Source organism: Diceros bicornis, chromosome 1, assembly GCF_020826845.1.
Source record: "Diceros bicornis minor isolate mBicDic1 chromosome 1, mDicBic1.mat.cur, whole genome shotgun sequence".
Taxonomy (NCBI): domain Eukaryota; kingdom Metazoa; phylum Chordata; class Mammalia; order Perissodactyla; family Rhinocerotidae; genus Diceros; species Diceros bicornis.
This window is the reverse complement of record NC_080740.1, coordinates 35,314,420-35,334,219: the sequence shown is the minus strand read 5'-3', so window position 1 is coordinate 35,334,219 and position 19,800 is coordinate 35,314,420. Positions and strand designations below refer to the sequence as shown.

General features: G+C 35.6%; 1 protein-coding gene across 6 annotated transcripts in view; it reads right to left on the bottom strand.

Annotated features, from left to right (window-relative positions):
* The window catches only part of APC (APC regulator of WNT signaling pathway), a 129,120-nt gene that overhangs the window by 71,145 nt on the left and 38,175 nt on the right, over positions 1 to 19,800 (bottom strand). For all 6 annotated transcript variants that reach the window (XM_058538515.1, XM_058538545.1, XM_058538534.1 and 3 more), the window contains exon 2: positions 4,768 to 4,920. In XM_058538515.1, coding sequence (XP_058394498.1) covers positions 4,768 to 4,902 — 135 coding nt within the window. In that variant the 5' untranslated portion in view covers positions 4,903 to 4,920. The remainder of the gene's footprint in view (positions 1 to 4,767; positions 4,921 to 19,800) is intronic.

The following is a 19,800-nucleotide window of genomic DNA, read 5'->3' as shown; positions in this document are numbered from 1 at the left end:
TATATGGAACAGTTGAGATACATTATCTCTAACTTTTAAAACAAGACAATAAAGTGAATTAGTCTCATTTTTCAGATAGATCAACTGAGACTCCAAAGACTTGCCCTAGCCACAAAAGCTAGTTATGTGTTTAGAATCCATGTCTCTTAAGCTTGTACCAACATGACCATGAAAAACATCAAATGAATACATTACAATACGTTGTTTTAACACCCTAACAAACATTCAACCCTTTCTACACCATGTTTAAGTCTATTCTACTAGAATATTGATTTACATGCAGCAGATATTCAAATGACTGTATGCTCACTGCCTCCTGACTTCTGATGCCATTATTCCTTTCCCATCTAAATCCTTCTCTTGATTTGGTTTGACAAGATCCTTAAGTGTGTCTCTCTCAATGTAGACTGAAAATATTACAGGTTTCTGTCGCCTCAGCCCTTAGCCTCCTACCCTACACAGCTCCAAAACTGGACATTTATCTTGAAAGGAAAACCGGCCATGTTTGATACAGCCCCCTCCCTCTATAGGAGGTCTGTGTCTCTCAAGCATTGCAAGATTATGGAATATTTTACTTTGTCTTCCAGCTCAGCCTTATTCTCAGGTGGCACCTGACTCCTTAGCCCTAAAATTTCTGTCCTTTGGAGGCTGTGAGCTTAAGTAGGTAACCTCTTGCACCACAAAGTTCAAAATCTGGCAAATGTCTTGAGGAGGAGAACTGTTGTGTGAAAGTAATGTGTCTTTCCTCTAGCAGGACTCTGCCTCCTAACATTCTGCTTTCCTAATCCATCCTCAGCATCCTTCACCATGGGACTCAGCCAGTGTTCCATGGGGAAAACCAGCCATGCATTTGGAGCTTATCTAAATGTCAATACTTCACATCTGCCCACGTTTGTCAAGACATTCAGTACTTTCTTTCTTCCAGTGGAGTCCTTCTGCCTGTGTCAATGATGAATATCAGCCTGAACCCAGAATCCACAAATACCCCTAGGGAAGAAAATCACCAAAGATCTCAGCTCATCTAGAAAGAGCTCTTTCCTCTTTGGAATTTTAGTTAATTACAGTCCTTGATGCTTCCGCAGTTCTCTAATGTCTTTAAAAGTATGATTTTTGTGTTTTATCTAGTGTTTTCTAGTTGCTGAGTAGGACTGATTGCCTGAGACTGCATATAACCTAAAAGAAGTCGTCCTCAATTTCAGAGTTTTTAAAAGAAAATGCAACACAACTGCGAAGCAATTCCAAATAAAATATTTCAAAAAATACTTTGAGAAATGGCAGCTTTTAAAATTAATATGTAATTGTGAGGAGATAATATTCATTTGTATGTATAAATTCTGGAAGCTTAGTTTTTAAAAAATTAGCTAATTACATTACATAATCCCACATTACTTTAAAAATATTTTAAGATTTTAGAAACATGAGAGAATTATTTTTCAAAGAGAAATGTACTGTGGTAATATCAGTGAATAGAAAATATTTATCAGTGAGCAACTGTGAGATTTCAAGGGGGTTGCTACCTTCCCCACTTCTGTTTTTCTCAATATATCATAGTTACAGATTCTTTTCATTATCAGATACAAGTACACTTGATAATTAAATCTTTGAAATAAATTATAAAATATGTCAATCTGAATTTTTAGTTCTCATTTTTCCTTACACTCTGAAAATAAAAGATACTTTACATGTATATGGTTTTACAGTTTATAGAGCAATTTATAAATATTTCATTTTGTCAAAATACAGCAAAGATACAAATGGTTCATTAATAATTTGCCTAGATAATTTTTTCTATACCATGCCATCTCTGTTTAAATGCTTCACATATCTACATGACCATATTTATCTGTTGCTATGCTCAGCATTTTAAAGTCAATCAAAGTTGTGTCTTCGCCCTGGAGTAAAAAAATATAGTACATAATTTTTTTTAAGCTTAGTATAATTTTTGCATTAATCTGATTCTAGGTCACCCACATCTCATGAGATCTCTATTTTATTTTATTATGTTCTTGTTACAGAAAATGTCAAACGTACATAAGTATAGAGAACTTTATAAGAAACTCTCATGGGGCCGGCCCCATGGCTTAGCGGTTAAGTGCACGCGCTCCACTACTGGCGGCCCGGGTTCGAATCCCGGGCGCACCGACGCACCGTTTCTCCGGCAATGCTGAGGCGGTGTCAAACATACAGCAACTAGAAGGATGTGCAGCTATGACATACAACTATCTGCTGGGGCTTTGGGGGAAAAATAAATAAATAAAATTATAAATAAAAAAAAAAGAAACTCTCATGTACCCTCACAACCCGTTTTGATAATTATCAACACATGGTCTTGTTTCATCTATACCCATACCAACTTCCTCCATTTCCCCCCTCCACCCAGATTTGTTCTGAAAACAAATCTCAGACATCGCTTCATTTCTTCTGTAAATATTTCAATATGTATATTTAAACATGGATTCTTTCTTAACACAACCACAATGCCATAATTATACTTAAAAAACAAACATTTCCTTAATATTCTCAAATATACAGTAAGTGTTCACATTTCCCTAACTGTTGTACAACACACATTTCCCTGTCACAGACACAAAAATATTTTTATAGTTTGTTTTACCAATGCCATGTAATCAAAAGGAAAGCAGTATTCTCTTTTGCCACTAGATGGTACTATTGCATAAATTTCAAGTATCCTAAAATTATCTAGTTGGAGGAGACACACCTTGCCTTTCTTTGGGGTAAATAGGTTAATGATCAGGCAACATGATTCAATATTATATAATGTATTCCAAAGTCTAATAAATGATTTTTTGGAAAAATAACCATTGTTTTGGATTAATTTTAATCCAACACAGGAAGCACCAATGTTTTCAAGTCTTTTCACAAATCAATCTTCTAAGACAAAATAAACAGGTCATATGCTCTTTAATAGCTTAAAGCCTCTTAAGGAAGAGATACATGAATAATTTCATTATAAAGTTGTAATTGCTATGATACCATATGCCCAATCATAAAGAAACAGGTGGATGGATTTGCAAGGATGTCTATAGAAGCACATGCTGACTAATAATAAATTCATGGCTGAGTTCCGATATATTTTAAGTGCCAATATTCATGATGTATATTCTATGACATGGGTAGGTGGTCAACCTGATATTCCGTTGCAGAAATTTAAGACTCTGACTTTATTGTTTCTCTGAGATACATTCAGCATGGAGATGGATCTAAGTGTAGGTTACAACGCCGCCCCAAAATGAAATCTGAATTTGCTCAAGTAGCTTAACAAAAACTTAAAAAGCCATCACAGAGCTCTGCACTACAAAACAGACATCCAGATAGGCCGGCCAGGAGGAGTTCTCTGCAAAACATACCTTCAAAGTAGATGAAAGAGTAGTTCTGGGAATTTTTAATTTTGTATCTTTAAAACTTTTAAAAACACATGCCATGTACAACAATTTTAGATATATTGTGTTGATCAGTGTTAAAATACCAAACCATTCTTTTTTAACCTATTAGGTAACTGATTCAGCTATTTTTAAGGTTACCCACAGTTTGTGGTAAGAAAAAATTTGTTTATAGTCTATCTTACTTCCAAAAGGATTTGAGGTAAATATCTTGGATTTCTGTCATGCTGGGGACAGTTTTTACAACAGAAATAGGCAATTAGAGTAGAAAAGATTTACAGACAGACAGAATAGCACATATGAGTAAAAAGTTGAATTGTTATGATATGAATATAAAGAGTAAAAGAGGAGCAAAAACAGTTCAGTGACATACGGAAGCTTGAAGAATAAGGGAGACCTCAAAATGCATAGTAAAAGAACTTGCAGAGAACAGGAAATGAGTAAGAAATAGGAGTAGTGAACAGACAGGAAGAACAGGGTCAGGAACCCAGATGTTAAAATAGCCTGGGGCAGAAAGAACATAAAGCAAGAAGAATTTTTTAAAAGGGAAGGAGGTTAACAGTTTTGTTGATGATCTCCAATCCTATAAAGTTATTAAATTCAGTGAGAAGAGAATCTGCCTAAGTAACTGGAAATTAAAACAGTTTTAACCTGAATTATTTTGAAATTAGAACATATTTTCCCCACTGCAGACTGAATATTTTATAACTTTTCTTGGAGGTTATCACAGCTTTTCAGTGCTATTTGACAAACTAACTTTAGGGCTTGAAGGTGCCATGAAAATCATCCAGGCTAGTGCAATGCCTGCATTTTCCAAATAAGGCAACTTAAACTTAAGTCCAGAAGGGCACCCAAAGGTGATGTAGCTCAGCTTGTGGCAAAACCAGGAATAGGCCCAGGTACTGACTTACACTTCAGGACTATTCCCATAGAGCACCCTGATTTTCTTTATCATCTATCAACGCAGCACTTAAGTGGTGACAAGATCTGAGAGAGTTGGGAAGGAAGGCTATATTTAATAATTGAGATATATTCTAAAGATCAGAGGCTAGTTTCTATGAATTACACAGAATACCTAGCCTCAGTGTAGTTATGCTGAAGTTGGTCTCTTATTTTTAAGCTTAAAAATAACTAAGAACTAACTAGTCATTGGGGTTTTACACTTATTTTCTTTATATGATTCACTGGATGAATTCACTACATTTTATTTAAAAGTATAAATGTTAACTTTTACAAGAACATGTTTACATATTAATATTCAACTTAAAATACACTTTTACGTAAGTGAAGTATCTAACCCCAGTTTACAAGAGGGAATACTGAATAAAAATGGATAAACTGTAATTAAAAATCACAGTGTTGATACCTTCATATTAGATGCCTCAGTTTCCAGTTTTGTAAGATGATTGGAATTATCTTCTAGCTCTTGTCGAAGATTTGAGTTCTCCATCTTCAGTGCCTCAACTTGCTTTAACAACTGATCATATGAAGCTGCAGCCATCCTTGGCTACCCTTGGACCTATAAGGTTAAAAAGGATTTTGAAATTCACTGCTAAAAAATATAGTGGCTGCCTATTTACAAAGAAAGGGATAAAGAAACAAAACTCTTGAGACGTTTATTAAGAAGAATTGTGTTAATACGCTAGTTTCAGCCTCAAAACAATATTGTTCAAGTAGCAGCATCTTTCTAAGAGGATGAAACACTGGGGTCTCAGTTGAAGACAAACAGGACTAAAATAGAAGAGAACTTCAGTAGTGTTTGAAAACACTTGCCTTTTCACTATAGATGAGATTTCAATCAGGTTAGAATTTTTTCAAGGTTTTAAAGATATTTTACTTGGTCTTATAGGCAAAACTGATGAAATGTAATTATTGATAAGAAATTTATTTATATTGGTAATATTAATTTCTGGATTTTGTCCAATAATCACAGAATTTTAGAGCCAGAATGGATCAATAAGATTAGGTATTGTATTCCACACTTTTCATTTGATAAAAGGCTAGTCTTACACACCATCCATGGGGAAGTAGTTCTGAAGTTCCAAGAAGGCCTCATTAAAAGGCAGCCATTTAACAAAACAGACACAAAAGCAAGCATTAGATTGAGACTTCAAATCTTTTTGCTAGGAACATGACAAATAAGAATTACTAATATAAAGTTCTACTACACTTATTCAAAAAGATGAATATCATAGGCCATGCTTTAGCGTATGAGGTCTTGGGACCCACTGTGCTCAGACTGAGGCCAAAAGACACTTAAAGAAAACCGATCATTTTAGGAGTAGAGATTGTCAGAAGTGAAGCAAAGTCTGGCAGTTAATTATACGACAGTGAAAGAAGAGGGGAAAAAAGAAAGATATAGAAGATAGCCAGGTAATAAGAGGTCCTTGGCATGAAGAATTATAGAATGCTAGGAGTTAGATTAAGACTAAGACCCAGATTCTCTTTTTAGTTTAAACCCAAACTCACTTTGGAATAAATAAAATTCTGCCTATCTTAATTCTTTAAGAGCTAAAAAGTATTACAAAGTTTGTACTTAAGCAATATTTAAAGATCTTGACATAAATAAATGATTCTGCAATAAAATCCACTATCCAATATAAGGCAGACAGGTTATAACAATGGCTAGTCATGACAATGTTGGAGTTCAGCAACTGCAAGGCCCCTAACAAGGGAAACCAAGGGACTCAGGTCTAGTCAGTTCTCCAATGGCTCTAGAGTCAATGACAAACCTGGTGCAACCCATTGTCATCTGAGGAGGAAAGGGGGTCCTGGGAGGTGGGGATCACTCACAGAAGTCGTTATGGTTGGAAAGAATGAGCACTAGACTTGTATTTGGAGACCTGGATCTTAATTTCAGGCTTGGTCATGGTTTAACCTTTGCCCCTTCATTTTAATTCATTTTACCACTTGTAAAATGGACATTTACCACCTACTCTTATATAATTTACAGGGATACTGTTAGAATTAAGCAACAAAAGGCAGGCTGAAAAATAAAAGTGCTATGAAAATGTTACATTATGAAAACACACATGTAACGTAACTTCCTTATTAAGAACTTAATGTTGATCTACTGTTATAAGCCCCTGTCCCTCCACCAAGGGACAAGAGGTGAAGTAATTCACCCTTCTGAAAAGGACAGAGGAGACATCTAAAAAATGAAGGAGAAATTCATAGGTGTGATCGTTTTTCCGTTTTACACCATACTAATAACAATAAATAGGTCTGGAAATACATGGCACATAAAAAAACCATGTGACAGAGGTGGAGATCTGTCAGAATTTAATAATGTAAGCTCTAAAATTCTTTATTTCAAATAAAATTTTAAGAGGTAATTTTACACTAAAATAATAAAACAAAAAAAGAGGAAGGGTAATAACAGGAAGAGATAAACACACATAGAAAATAGGTATGCTAAGACATAAAGGGTATAACATTGCACAGTCACAAAAGAGCCAGATAGGCAAGAGAAGCAGAGACTAAAGGTGCTTTCTATGGGAGGGAAAAAAATTCAACCCTTCAGATGGAGAATTAAAACATTCTATCATCTTTTTTTCCCCTTCAGAATCACAATCATTAAAGTCATTTCTGCTCTAGAAAGCAGAGTATTTCATATAATTTTATGGGAAAAATAAGATGCTTCATGGAGTAATACTCTATCTTATATCCTTTTAGGATGTTGCAGCTATCCCTCCCCAACTTAAAATTGCTTTATGCAAAATTTGAGAAATCTTTACTTTGGAATGCCTTTCATACAATCAAAAGAATTTCATACCAAATCTCTCTTAACTGCAAGTCACTCAACAGCATTAAAAAAAAACAATCAAAACTTATCTCATGAAATGAGGAAAACCTCTGAGAGGTTTATGGAGAGTTTGCAAACATCCCCATTTGTGTTTCTGTAGTAAAGATGACCACTAAAGAGATCCCCACCCCATAAGAGCAGGGTAGAGGAGAAGAAAGCAAAAGGACTGTAATCTAAACTCTTACTCAAATACTCACTGGAAAACAAATTTACAAGTATCCTAAGAAATTAATGAAAGGAGGCAGAAAAATTTCAGGCAAGCAAGGGATACTCAACTAGAATTAAATGTGGAGGATTCACTATTACTTATTTAAGAAGTTTGGGATCACTTTTTTTTTTTTAATTAGTGGAGCTTCTTTTACCGTTTTGTTTTAATGAATTAAAAAACAAAATCTTTTTGCCAGCACTTTTAGATGGTAATGAAATAAGAGGAAAAATACCAATAAAAAGAGAAGAAACCAAAAGAATCATAAAAGACTACTTTGCTCAATTCTATGCAAATAAATTTGAAAACTTAAAGGAAATAATTTACTATAAAATGCAATTTATCAAAACTGACCCCAAAAAGAGATGAAAAAATCTATAACTTACAATAAAAATCACTATTAGACAATTAATATCATTCAATATCTTAATAGATCTACACAGAAAAAAAAATATGATCATGCCAAAGATGATGAAAAGATGTTTTACAAATTCAAGTCATTCTTGCTGAAAATACTGAATATAAAGGACACTTTTTTTGTTGTTGTTGTTGAGGAAGACCGGCTCTGAGCTAACATCTATTGCCAATCCTCCTCCTTTTTTTTTTTCCCCCCAAAGCCCCAGTAGATAGTTGTACATCATAGTTGCACATCCTTCTAGTTGCTGTATGTGGGACACGGCCTCAGCATGGCTGAAGAAGCAGTGTGTCGGTGGGCACCTGGGATGCAAAGCCGGGCCGCCAGTAGCAGAGCGCGCGCACTTAACCGCTAAGCCATGGGGCTGGCCCTAAAGGACACTTTAACATTATATATACATCAGCCCAAAGCCAGCACTGAACTTAATGTGTAAACACTAGATATATTCCCGAAGTCAGGGAAAGCCCATTTTTACCACTCTATTATTCATAATACCAGTCAACACAATTAAATTAAAGAATGAAATTAGACAGGAATACTCTTGGCAGATAATATAATTATATACCTGGAATAGCCAAAAGAATCAACTAAATTTTACTATAATGAGGTAATTTTGTAATGTAGTGTAGCACAAAATATACAGAAATCTTTCCTTTATATATGCAAAGAGAAACCAGTTAGAAGATGAAATGGAAGGAAAAATCCCATTTGTAATTTAAAAAAATAATACAATACTTAGGCACAAACTGAAAAAGTATCCAAAACATATACGAGGAAAACTATAAAACACAAAGGTAGATTTCAACAAATGGAAAGACATACCTTGTTCATGTATATGAAGATTCAGTATTATGAAGATGTCATTTCTTCCTAATTTATGAAATTTACATATTCCCAATAAAAATACTATGTAAAATTTGTTTTTGTTTTCTGCAGTTAGACATTTTAATAAAACAAACAAGCAAAAATAGGAAAATATGAAACAAGCAGGAGGAAGAGATCTACCACATATTAAAATACTGTAGAAAGCCTTTATAAGTAAAATGATATGTAGTTAACTGTTGTACCAATTAGTTAATTTCTTAGTTCTGATCACTGTACTAGGGATATGCAAGATGTTAACATTATGGGAAGCTGTGTCAAGGGTAAAGGAGAACTCTCCGTACAACTTTTCCAACTCTTCTGTTAAGTCTGAAGTTTTTTAAAAATAAAAAGTTTTTACCACATGTCTACGGACAGCTAATCTTCAACAAAGGAGCCAAGAACATACAGTGGAGAAAGGAAAGTCTCTTCAATAAATGGTATTGGGAAAACGGGATAGCCACATGCAAAAGAATGAAAGTAGACCATTATCTTTCACCATGCACAAAAATTAACTCAAGTCAAATCAAAGACTTGAAGGTAAGACCTGAAACCATAAAACTCCTAGAAGAAGATATAGGCAGTACATTCTTTCATATCCATCTTAGAAGGATCACTTCAAACACCATGTCTACTCCGACAAGGGAAACAAAAGCAAAAATAAACAAGTGGGACTTCATCAGACTAAAGAGCTTCTGCAAGGCAAAGGAAACCAGGATCAAAACGAAAAGACAGGCTGGCTCCGTGGCTTAGCGGTTAAGTGCGCGCGCTCTGATGCTGGCGGCCCGGGGTTCGGATCCCGGGCACGCCCCAAGGCACCACTTCTCCGTCCAACCCGAGGCCGAGTCCCACGTACAGCAACTAGAAGGATGTGAACCTATGACATACGGCTATCTACTGGGGCTTTGGGGGGAAAAAAAATGAATAAATAAAATCTTTAAAAAAAAAAAAAAAAAACGAAAAGACAATCCAGCAACTGGGAGAAAATATTTGCAAATCATATATCCGACAAGGGGTTAATCTCCATAATATATAAAGAACTCACACAACTCAACAACGAAAAACCAAGCAACTGGATCAAAAAATGGGCAGAGGATATGAACAGACATTTTTCCAAAGAAGATACATACATGGCCACTAGGCACATGAAAAGATGTTCAACATCACTAAACATCAGGGAAATGCAAATCAAAACTACACTAAGATATCTTATACCCGTTAGAATTGCTATCATTACCAAGACAAAGAAATAATAAATGTTGGAGAGGTTGTGGAGAAAAGGGAACCCTCATTCACTGCTGGTGGGAATGCAAACTGGTGTGCAGCCACTATGGAAAACAGTATGGAGATTTCTCAAAAAATTAAAAATAGAAATACTATATGACCCAGCTATCTCACTACTAGGTATTTATCTGAAGAACTTAAAATCAATAATTCAAAGAGACTTATGCACTCCTATGTTCACTGCAGCATTGTCCACTATAGCCAAGAAGTGGAAGCAACCCAATTGCCCATCAACTGATGATTAGATACAGAAGATGTAGTATATATACATACAATGGAATACTACTCAGCCATAAAAAAGACAAAATCATCCCATTTGCAACAACATGGATGGACCTTGAGGGTATTATATTAAACGAAATAAGCACAGACAGAGAAAGACAAACACTGCATGATTTCACTCATATGTGAAAGATAAACTAACACACAGACAGAGAGAACAGTTTAGTGGTTACCAGGGGAAGGGGATTGGGGGGTGTGCACAAGGGACGAAGGGGCACATTTATATGGTAACTGACAAATAATAATATACAACTGAAATTTCACAACGTTATAAACTATTATGACCTCAATAAAATAAAACAAAACAAAAAAACTATTAGCAATCCAAATTCATCAATATGAAAGCATAGAATAAGACAACCAAGCTGGGTTTATCCCAGGAAGGCAAGGTTAGTTTAATATTAGAAATGAAAATAAATAAATAAAAAGTTTTTAAAAAGCTATGTGTTGACATATGAATAGATCATGGGAACATAATTTAAAAAAAAAACCCAGAAGTCAAGATATGTAAATTTAGTAATGACAAAGGTAGCATCTCAAATACACGTGAAAAGATGGACTTGAAATAAGTGGCACTGGGAAATAGGACAGTCATGAGGAAAAAGATAAAATTTCATCTATTTCTGATACTACACACTAGGATAAATTGCAAAAGGAAGGGAGGTTTAAGTGTTTATACCCTCTTCCAAGGAGGGTGTTATGGAGCAATGTACATTTTAATTTTAATTAATTGTTAATGGCTGCAAGGCACATGGAGGACCAACTGGAATTCTCTGAAATGATGATGTCTGTTACTAGAATAGAAGTAACAGATTGGGTTCTTAGGTTACTGCAAACAAATGGGAAAGTTTTTATCTGGTATAAAAGCATAACTACTTTTATTATTTATTTATTTATTTATTTGTTTGTTTGTTTGTTTGTTTGTTTGTTTATTTATTTATTTATCTATCTATCTATCTATCTATCTATCTATCTATCTGTGAGGAAGATTAGCCCTGAGCTAACATCTGTCACTAATCCTCCTCTTTTTGCTGAGGAAGACTAGCCCTGGGTTAACATCCACGCCCATCTTCCTCCACTTTATATGGGATGCCACCATAGCATGGCTTGACAAGCGGTGCCTTAGTGCGCGCCCAGGATCTGAACCCCGGGCCGCCACAGCGGCGCACGCACACTTAACCGCTACACCACCAGGCCGGCCCTGATAACTACTTTTTAAACAGGAATTCCATGCAGTGGAATACGACCTTGGCATTAACAAGAATGGGCTTGATGTAAAAAGAAAAAAAAAAAAAAAAAAAGGCAAAAACAAAACAAGGAGAGTGCAAATCACTACATCTCATATGGTCCATCCTATTCCAGCAAAAGTAAAAGGATTGTATGAGGATAAAAATGTCTTTGAAAGGATATACAAAAATACAGTCACTGCTTCTGAAACAAAGGTCTGAAGTCTGCTGAGAAGCAGCCTTCCTTTTCATTGTATACCCTTTTGTAGAGTTTGAAGATCAAAGCAAAAAGTTGGTTCTTTGAAAAGACTAAATATGATTAGAGAAAGAGAAGAGCCCAAACACATAAAATGAACAAAATTCTAAGAAGGGGGGGGAAACTGATTCAAGAAGAAATAGAAAACCTCAATAGTTCTCTAACTATTGAAAAACTGGAACAGAAGGTAAATATTTTCCCTCCACTCCTCCCAACACCAAAAAACAGCACATCCAAATGGTTTTACAGACACCTTCTACCAAACTTTCAAGGAACAAATCATTCCAACCTTATACAAACTTTTCCAAGGATAGAAATAAAGGAAATATTCTCCAGTGCATTCTATGAGGGCAATAAAATCATGATATAAAAGTCAAAGGTAGTGTGAAAAAGAATAACTACAGGCTAATATCATTCATGAATATTGATACAAAAATCCTAAACAAAGTATCAGGAAACAGAATACAATAGTGTACAGTAAAGAAACTACAGCAGAATCAAGCTAAGTTTATTCCAGGAATGCAAGGAGGAAAGTTTAACATTAGATTATTTTATATGTGTCATTTACTACATCAAAATATTAAAGAAGAAAAACCATATGATCATCCCAATAGACAAAGAAAAAACACTTGATAAAAGTCATTATCTGTTCAAGATAAAAAGTCTTAATAAACTGGAAATAGAAGGGAAGCTGCCAAAAACCTACAATAAAAAACATTCTTAATGGTGAAATTTTAGAGGCATTCTTTTTAAAATCAAGAACAAGATAAGGATGTCTACTATTACTACTTTTATTAAATACAATCCTAGAAGTCCTAATTAGCACAGTAAATTTTTAAAAAGGAAAGAATAATGATTGGAAAAGAAACACAACAGAAAAGTCTTAAATACAAAATTTTAACAAGTTTATAGGATAAAAAAATCAATATACAAAAAAAAAAAAAAGTTTTTAATTCCAAGCAGAATGCACCTCACTTGTTTTTAATTCTTTTCTCTTTATTCAACATCAATGCAAGGCCTTATCCTCCATTGTACTTCTCCTCCTCTTCTCTACCAAGGCCCATAGGTAGTGATGTTCAGTCTCCTATCTGCTATACTCTTTCCCCACCCTGTCCTTTCCCTACATTCTGTAAATGGCTACATACATTGGCTGGACTCCATCCAAGCCCATCCTAAGTGAGGGCAAGCTCCCAAGACGGCCACCAAAATTACCTGAAGTGGAGGTTGGCAAACATTTTCTGCAAGGGTCAGATAATAAGGCTTTGTGGGCCACATGATTTCTGTCACAACTACCTGACTTTGTTGCTGTAGCACAAAAGCAGCCACAGATAACACATAAATATATGGGCATGACAGTGTTCCAATGAAACTTAATTTACAAAATCAGTGACAGTTTGCTAACCCCTGGCCCAGAGCATGAATTTCCAATTCTGGTTTTCAAACACCCTAAGGTAGCCCACCTAATTTCAGAGGCTATTGAGAAACTCTCAAAATTAGCATTTTACTTTTAAATAATAGGATGTAACCTGCTATGTTGGACGTGAACTAGGAAGCCTTAAGATCCTTGACTGTTTTTCGGCATTTTTAATTTCCACAATTTCTTCATCTTCCAGAAATTTGTTGCAATCTAAGTTTGGCTCCCTCTCACTCTTTGGCATTGTAAACACATATATTTTTTAATTTTTTTACTATCACTTCAGTGGGGTCTTAGGAGAAAGAGGTGATAAATCTAAGTGATTAATGCACTAGCTTACATCAGAAATTCTATTTTTACATTAAGATTTTTAATTCATATAAAATTTTTATTTTTGTATATGCTATGAGCATAGTGGCTTAACTTTACTGTCTTCCATATGGATAACCAATTACATCAGCACTATTTATTAAATAAACCGTTTCTTTCCCACTTAACGGAAATGTGTCTCATCATATAGTAAATTCTCATGTATACTTAGAAGTGTAACTGCATTACATTTATATTAATTTGAGACATTACATTTCTATGACACTAAATCTTACCTCTCTGTGGCATGAATAATTCAGGTCCTTCAATCACATTTTCCAGTTTTTTCAAGAAAAGGTCTTATGCCTTTTGCATCAAATTTACTTTTTTTGTTGTTTGATTTACCGTGAATGAAACACCACCATTCCATACTAGATATTACTAGTACAGATAAAAGATACTGATTTTATTTAATATATATCCCTTACGCAGCCACCTTATCAAATTATCCTATGAGTTCTAAAAGTTTTTCTGGGTATGCAATCATATGATCTATAAGTAAAGATGTAAGTAAGGATAATTTTGTCTCTCCTTTCCCAATATTTAGACTTCATTTCTTTTTCTTGTCTTATTGTTAGCTTGAAACTTCAAAATTACATTGAACAACAGTGATCTTACTCCTGATTTTAATCGGAATGGTTTAGTATTTCACAATTTTAGTCTTACTCTTAGATTTCAGTAAATATTTTTAATATGTTTAGGTATTTTCCTTTTATTTTAAATTTTTTATTAGGAGTGGCTTCTAAATGCTTTCACAGCACCTTCTGTGAAAAGGTACTATGCATTATAGTTTTTTCTTTTAATTTGTTGATGCTGTTAATTTATTTGGTTTTCTCATTTTGACCCATCCTCCATTCCTGCAATAAACCCTACTTGTTCATGTTTTATTATTGTATTAGTTTGTTCAGTTTTCCACGTGGAATTTTTATAAGAGAAACCAGTAAAGAGTTTTAAATTCTTACAGTATTTTATTTTATTTATTATTATTATTTTTTTTGGTGAGGGAGATCAGCTCTGAGCTAACATCTGTGCTAATCCTCCTCTCTTTGCTGAGGAAGACCGGCTCTGAGCTAACATCTATTGCCAATCCTCCTCCTTTTTTTCTTCCCCAAAGCCCCCGTAGATAGTTGTATGTCATAGCTGCACATCTTTCTAGTTGCTGTATGTGGGACGTGGCCTCAGCATGGCCGGAGAAGCAGTGTGTTAGTGCGCGCCCGGGGTTCTGAACCCGGGCCGCCAGCAGTGGAGCGTGCGCACTTAACCGCTAAACCACAGGGCCGGCCCATCTCTTTATTTCTTGATAATTCATAACTTCAATTCTGATTTCCTTTTTGATCTAGGGGATACTTTGAAGATCCTTCTCAATAGTTAAGTGTATAAAATGACTTTTGAGTCATCTTTTTATTGCCATTGACATTGTCTTTAGATTGATTGGAAATTGTCACCTACAAAATTACTACTATTTAGAATCTTTTAAGGTTTGCCTTGTAGTCAAGAACATGACTAACTTTCATAAATATCCCATTGAAATTTAAAAAAAGGAAAAAGTATACAAAGTTCTCAAAGTTCTATACCTGTTTGACTATAGCATATTATTTAAACCCTCTATAGATGTGCTTTCTTGTGTATTTGAAATGTGAAATTTAGAAAGCCTACTATTTATTGCATACTTATAGTATGCCATGTACTATAAAAGTACCTTACATATATAATCTCAGTTAATTTTGACAACTGTGAGGTAGGTATCACTTCTACTTTAACGAAGACGAGACTTCAAAATGGCAAATAACTTTCCTAAGAATACAGATCAAGCAGCTAAGCCAGGATTCAAATTTGTTTCTAATGCTCGTGCTCTTAAATACCACGTAATAATACCTCTGTGTGACTTTTGTGACCTTTTCTATCTGATGACAGTCTAACCTCCAAACTTATTTTCTATTAGGTCCCAATATAATCCTCCTCCTTAAGAAAGTCCCTCCTCACTATGCTGTACAAACTGGTTGTACTTTTGCTCATAATTCGTCTCCTTTTTGAATGTCCCATCCGTTTTTCCTTTGCTTTGCTATAACATATCCCCATCCTTTAAGGCCCAGTTCTGTGGCCTTACATAAAACCTTCCTGTCTTCTCCAGCCAGTAATGAGTCTTCCTGCTGATTGTACAGTACATACTACACAACTTGTCTTAGTTGTTCTCTAATTATTCCATTTTACTTTGGTGAGTTTTGTTTTCTCACCTTTAAGACAAGGTTTATATCTAATACTTAGCTCTTGTAATGTCCAAAATACTTACTCAGTGACAGCCACAAAAAGGCAAATACATGCAAGAATAAACAGAAACAGTGCTTTATCAGCCATGGAAGGCAAAGCACAGAAAAAGAGGGCACAAATTCAGAGAATATCCAAAATGACTTTCGCATTAAAACAGCACGACTATGGATTTCTCTCTATGGCTATACAATTCAAATCAACATACATTTATGAATGTTGAACTTATTATTCACAAGACACCGTGCAATATTATAAGGAGGTTTTGTTGGGTTGAATTGTGTTCCCCAAAAAGATATGGTGAGTCACAAGTAGCTAACCCCTGGTACCTGTGAATGTGACCTTATTTGGAAACAGGGTCTTTGCAGACGTTATCAAGTTAAGATGAGGTCTTAATTGATTAGGATGGATCCTAAATCCAATGACTGGTATCCTTAAAAGAATGCCATGTGAAAAAATAGACAGAGACACAGGGAATACACCATGCAACAACAGAGGCAGAGATTGGAGTGAGGCAGCTGCAAGCCAAGGAATGCCCAAGATCGCCAACAAGCACCAGAAGCTAGGGAGAGAGACATGGACCAGATTCTCCTTCAGAGCCTCCAGAAAGAACCAATCTTGCTGACACCTTGATTTTGGACTTCTAGCCTCCAGAACAGTGAGGGAATAGATTTCTATGGTTTTAAGGCACTAGTCTGTGGTACTCTGTGCAGGCCTGCAAGACTAGTACGGGAGGAAAAGATAAATTGACATGTTCCTTGTTCTCAAGTGCCTTATTATCTAGCAAAGGGATAATATTCCAGCAGAGAGAATAAATAGGATCAGTATACAAATATATCAATGACGTTTGTGTCCCACTTTACATTCTCTTGGCTCACTTAATTCTAGACACTGCTGCATCAATCAGCTCACTGCAGATGTACACTGACAGCATAGCAGCTGCACCAGGTATCTTTTGTTTTCTGTCCTAGGGCATCTGTGACACCTAAGTGTGGGTGCCCAATACTCATGCTTGTACAACCTATAAAAGAGTGAACACTTGATGGCGCAATCCTTGACTAAAAGAGAATGGGAGCTAGTATATAGAATTCTTTCCCTTGGGTGGACAATTCTACATGGTTCCTCAACAAGTCCTGGCAGATCAAGCCCCAGTTGTCCAAAGTGGTGGCCAACTTGAGAACACATGCTTATACTGGCTGTCCCTCTTCACTATTTATCTCTTTCTAGGCCTCTACTCCTGTTGCTGGATCACTTCTCAAAGAAAGTATTTTTCACACAAGGCCTTGGCTCAAGAGTCTGACTTACAGGGAACACAGGCTAAGATACAAATTACCTACAATTCAAAGGCTAATTTAGGTTCAAAAGCATTGACAGAGTGCTATGGGAGTCACACCTTGCTGAGAAGATTGAGACAAGTGCTCAGAATGTAAAAGCCATTCAAGAAGAGACTTGAGAGACGGCACCAACGTAACAGACATAAATGTGAGGATGGTGTTTCAGAATAGGGAGCAGCATAATCAAAGCTCAGAGGCTGGAAAATGATGTATATTTAGGAGAACAAATGGCAGTCTAATTTAACTGAAATACAGTGTGGAGGAATCCGGGAAAAGAGGAAGGTAAGAGCATAAATATGGACTGGAACCACATTGTAGCTAGGTGACTTCACAGTGTAAGGAAGATGAGATTTGGATAGATTACCCACAGAAATGGTGTGATAACAAACCTAAAAGGTATAAGGCTATGTTGCTTTAACGTTTCTCAGTTTCTATTATAGACTGTCGGAAGGAGCTAACATACTGACATAAACTAAATGATAATAAAACCAAGAATTTAAAAATAGCTAGTGGAAAATAAATTTCAATATTTTTCAATGAATATCTGCTTACCATGTTGTGACCATTATAGTATCTATACTATATTTTAAACAAATCTGGTAAACGAATATCTAAATTTACTCAAAAAAAGTAACATTCATTCACAAAAGTATAACTAACTTAAAAAAACAACACTTCAGCTTAAAAAAAAATAAAGAACTGTATGTGTATGCCTGTAGTAGAGAGAATAAAGACCCAACAAAGATGTCTGCTTCCTAATCCCTGGAACCAGTGAATGTGTTACTTTTCATGGCTAAAGGGACTGTGCAGATGTGATTAAATTAAAGAGCTTGATATGGGGAGATTTTCCTGGATTATATGGATGGACGTGCTGTAATCACAAAGGTTCTTATAAGAAGTAGGCAGAAGGGTCAGAGGCAGAGGATTTGTAACAACAGAAGCAGAGGGTCCGAACCAGAGAGAGATTTAGTACGCTGCTGGCACTGAAGATGGAGGAAGGGGCCATGAGCCAAGGAATGCAGGTAGCCTCTAGAAACTGGAAAAAGCAAGGAGAGGGATTCTGCCCTAAAGCCTCTGGAGGAAGTGCAGCACATCTGTGATCTTGATTTTGGTCTAGTGAAAACCATTTCAGACTTCTGACCTCCAGGACAGTAAGATAATAAATTTGCGTTGTTGTAAACCACTAAGTTCGTGGTAATTTGTTACAAGAGCAATAGGAAAAAATGCCCTCTGATCCCTCTCCTACGAATAAATTCCAGTGAAATCTTCTCAGTGGTCTGTATAGTGACCTTAAAATATATCCACAATTTCTTTGACCCTACTTCTTCAAAAGGTAGAGCTTAATTTATCTCCTCTTCTGTGGGCTGGACTTACTGACTCACTTCTAATGAGGAGAATATGGTAGAAGTGATGGTGTGTGCTTCTGAGACTATGTCATAAATGGCTTCCTTCCTGCTCTTTCTCTCTGGGATCACTGGAGGAAGCCAGCTGCCATGTCATGAGACACTCAAGAAGCCACATGGAGAGACCAATGGCAAGGGACTAAGGCCTCCTGACCACAGCCAGGAGAAACAGACTATGTGAGTGAGCCATCTTGGAAGTGGATCCTCCAGTCTAGTCAAGCCCTCAGATGACCGTAGCCCTGGCTATCTTGACTGCAACTTCATGAGAGATCCTGAGCTAGAGCACTAACTAAGACTTTCCAGAATTTCTGTCTCGTAGAAACTCTAAAATAATAAATATTCATTGTTTAAGCCACTAAGATTTGGAGTATTTTGTTATATAATGATATGTAACTAATATAGTCTATAAGGAGTCATGTACAAGGATGTACACCATAGCAGTGTTTGTGGTAAAAGAGATTTGGAAAAAACCTAGGGCCTTCGCTAGAGAAATAGTGACAGATACTATAGGACACTATGCAGCAGAGTTAGCACCACAAACCAGATGAATATAAAGTAAAATAGATAAATCTTAAAAACAGTATTGAGTTAAAAATGTTCAAAAACTTTGTAAATTAAAAACATAAATTTGGGTACGTACCCCAAAGAAGTGAAAGCAGCGATTCAAACAGATATTTGTACACCTATGTTCACAGCAGCATTATTCACAAAAGCAAAAGGCAGAAGCAACCCAAGTGCCCATCAACAGATAAATGGATAAACAAAATGTGATATACATACAAAGGAATATTATTCAGCCTTAAAAAGGAAGGAAATTCTGACACATGCTACAACATGGATGAAGCTTGAAGACATTATGCTAAGTGAAATAACCCAGCCACAAAAGGACAAATATTGTATGATTCCTCTTATATGAGGTCCAAGGGAAGTCAAATTCATAGAGAGAAAGCAGAATAGTGGTTGCCAGGGATTAGAGGAAGGGGAAAACAGGAGTTAGTGTTTAACAGGTACAGAGTTTCAGTTAGGGAACACAAAAAAAGTTCTGGACACGGATGGTGGTACATTCACAACAATATGAATGTATTTAATGCTACAGAACTAAATATATACTCAAAAAATGATTAAGATGGTAAGTTTTATGTAAGTTTTACCACAATAAAAAAAACCATCAACTGTAAAAAAAACAGGCACACAAAATGATCCCAAATATTTCACAAGAATTAATGCATACTGAAGAACACATTTGTGTGTCCATTTATTTATATATAACTATATATAAG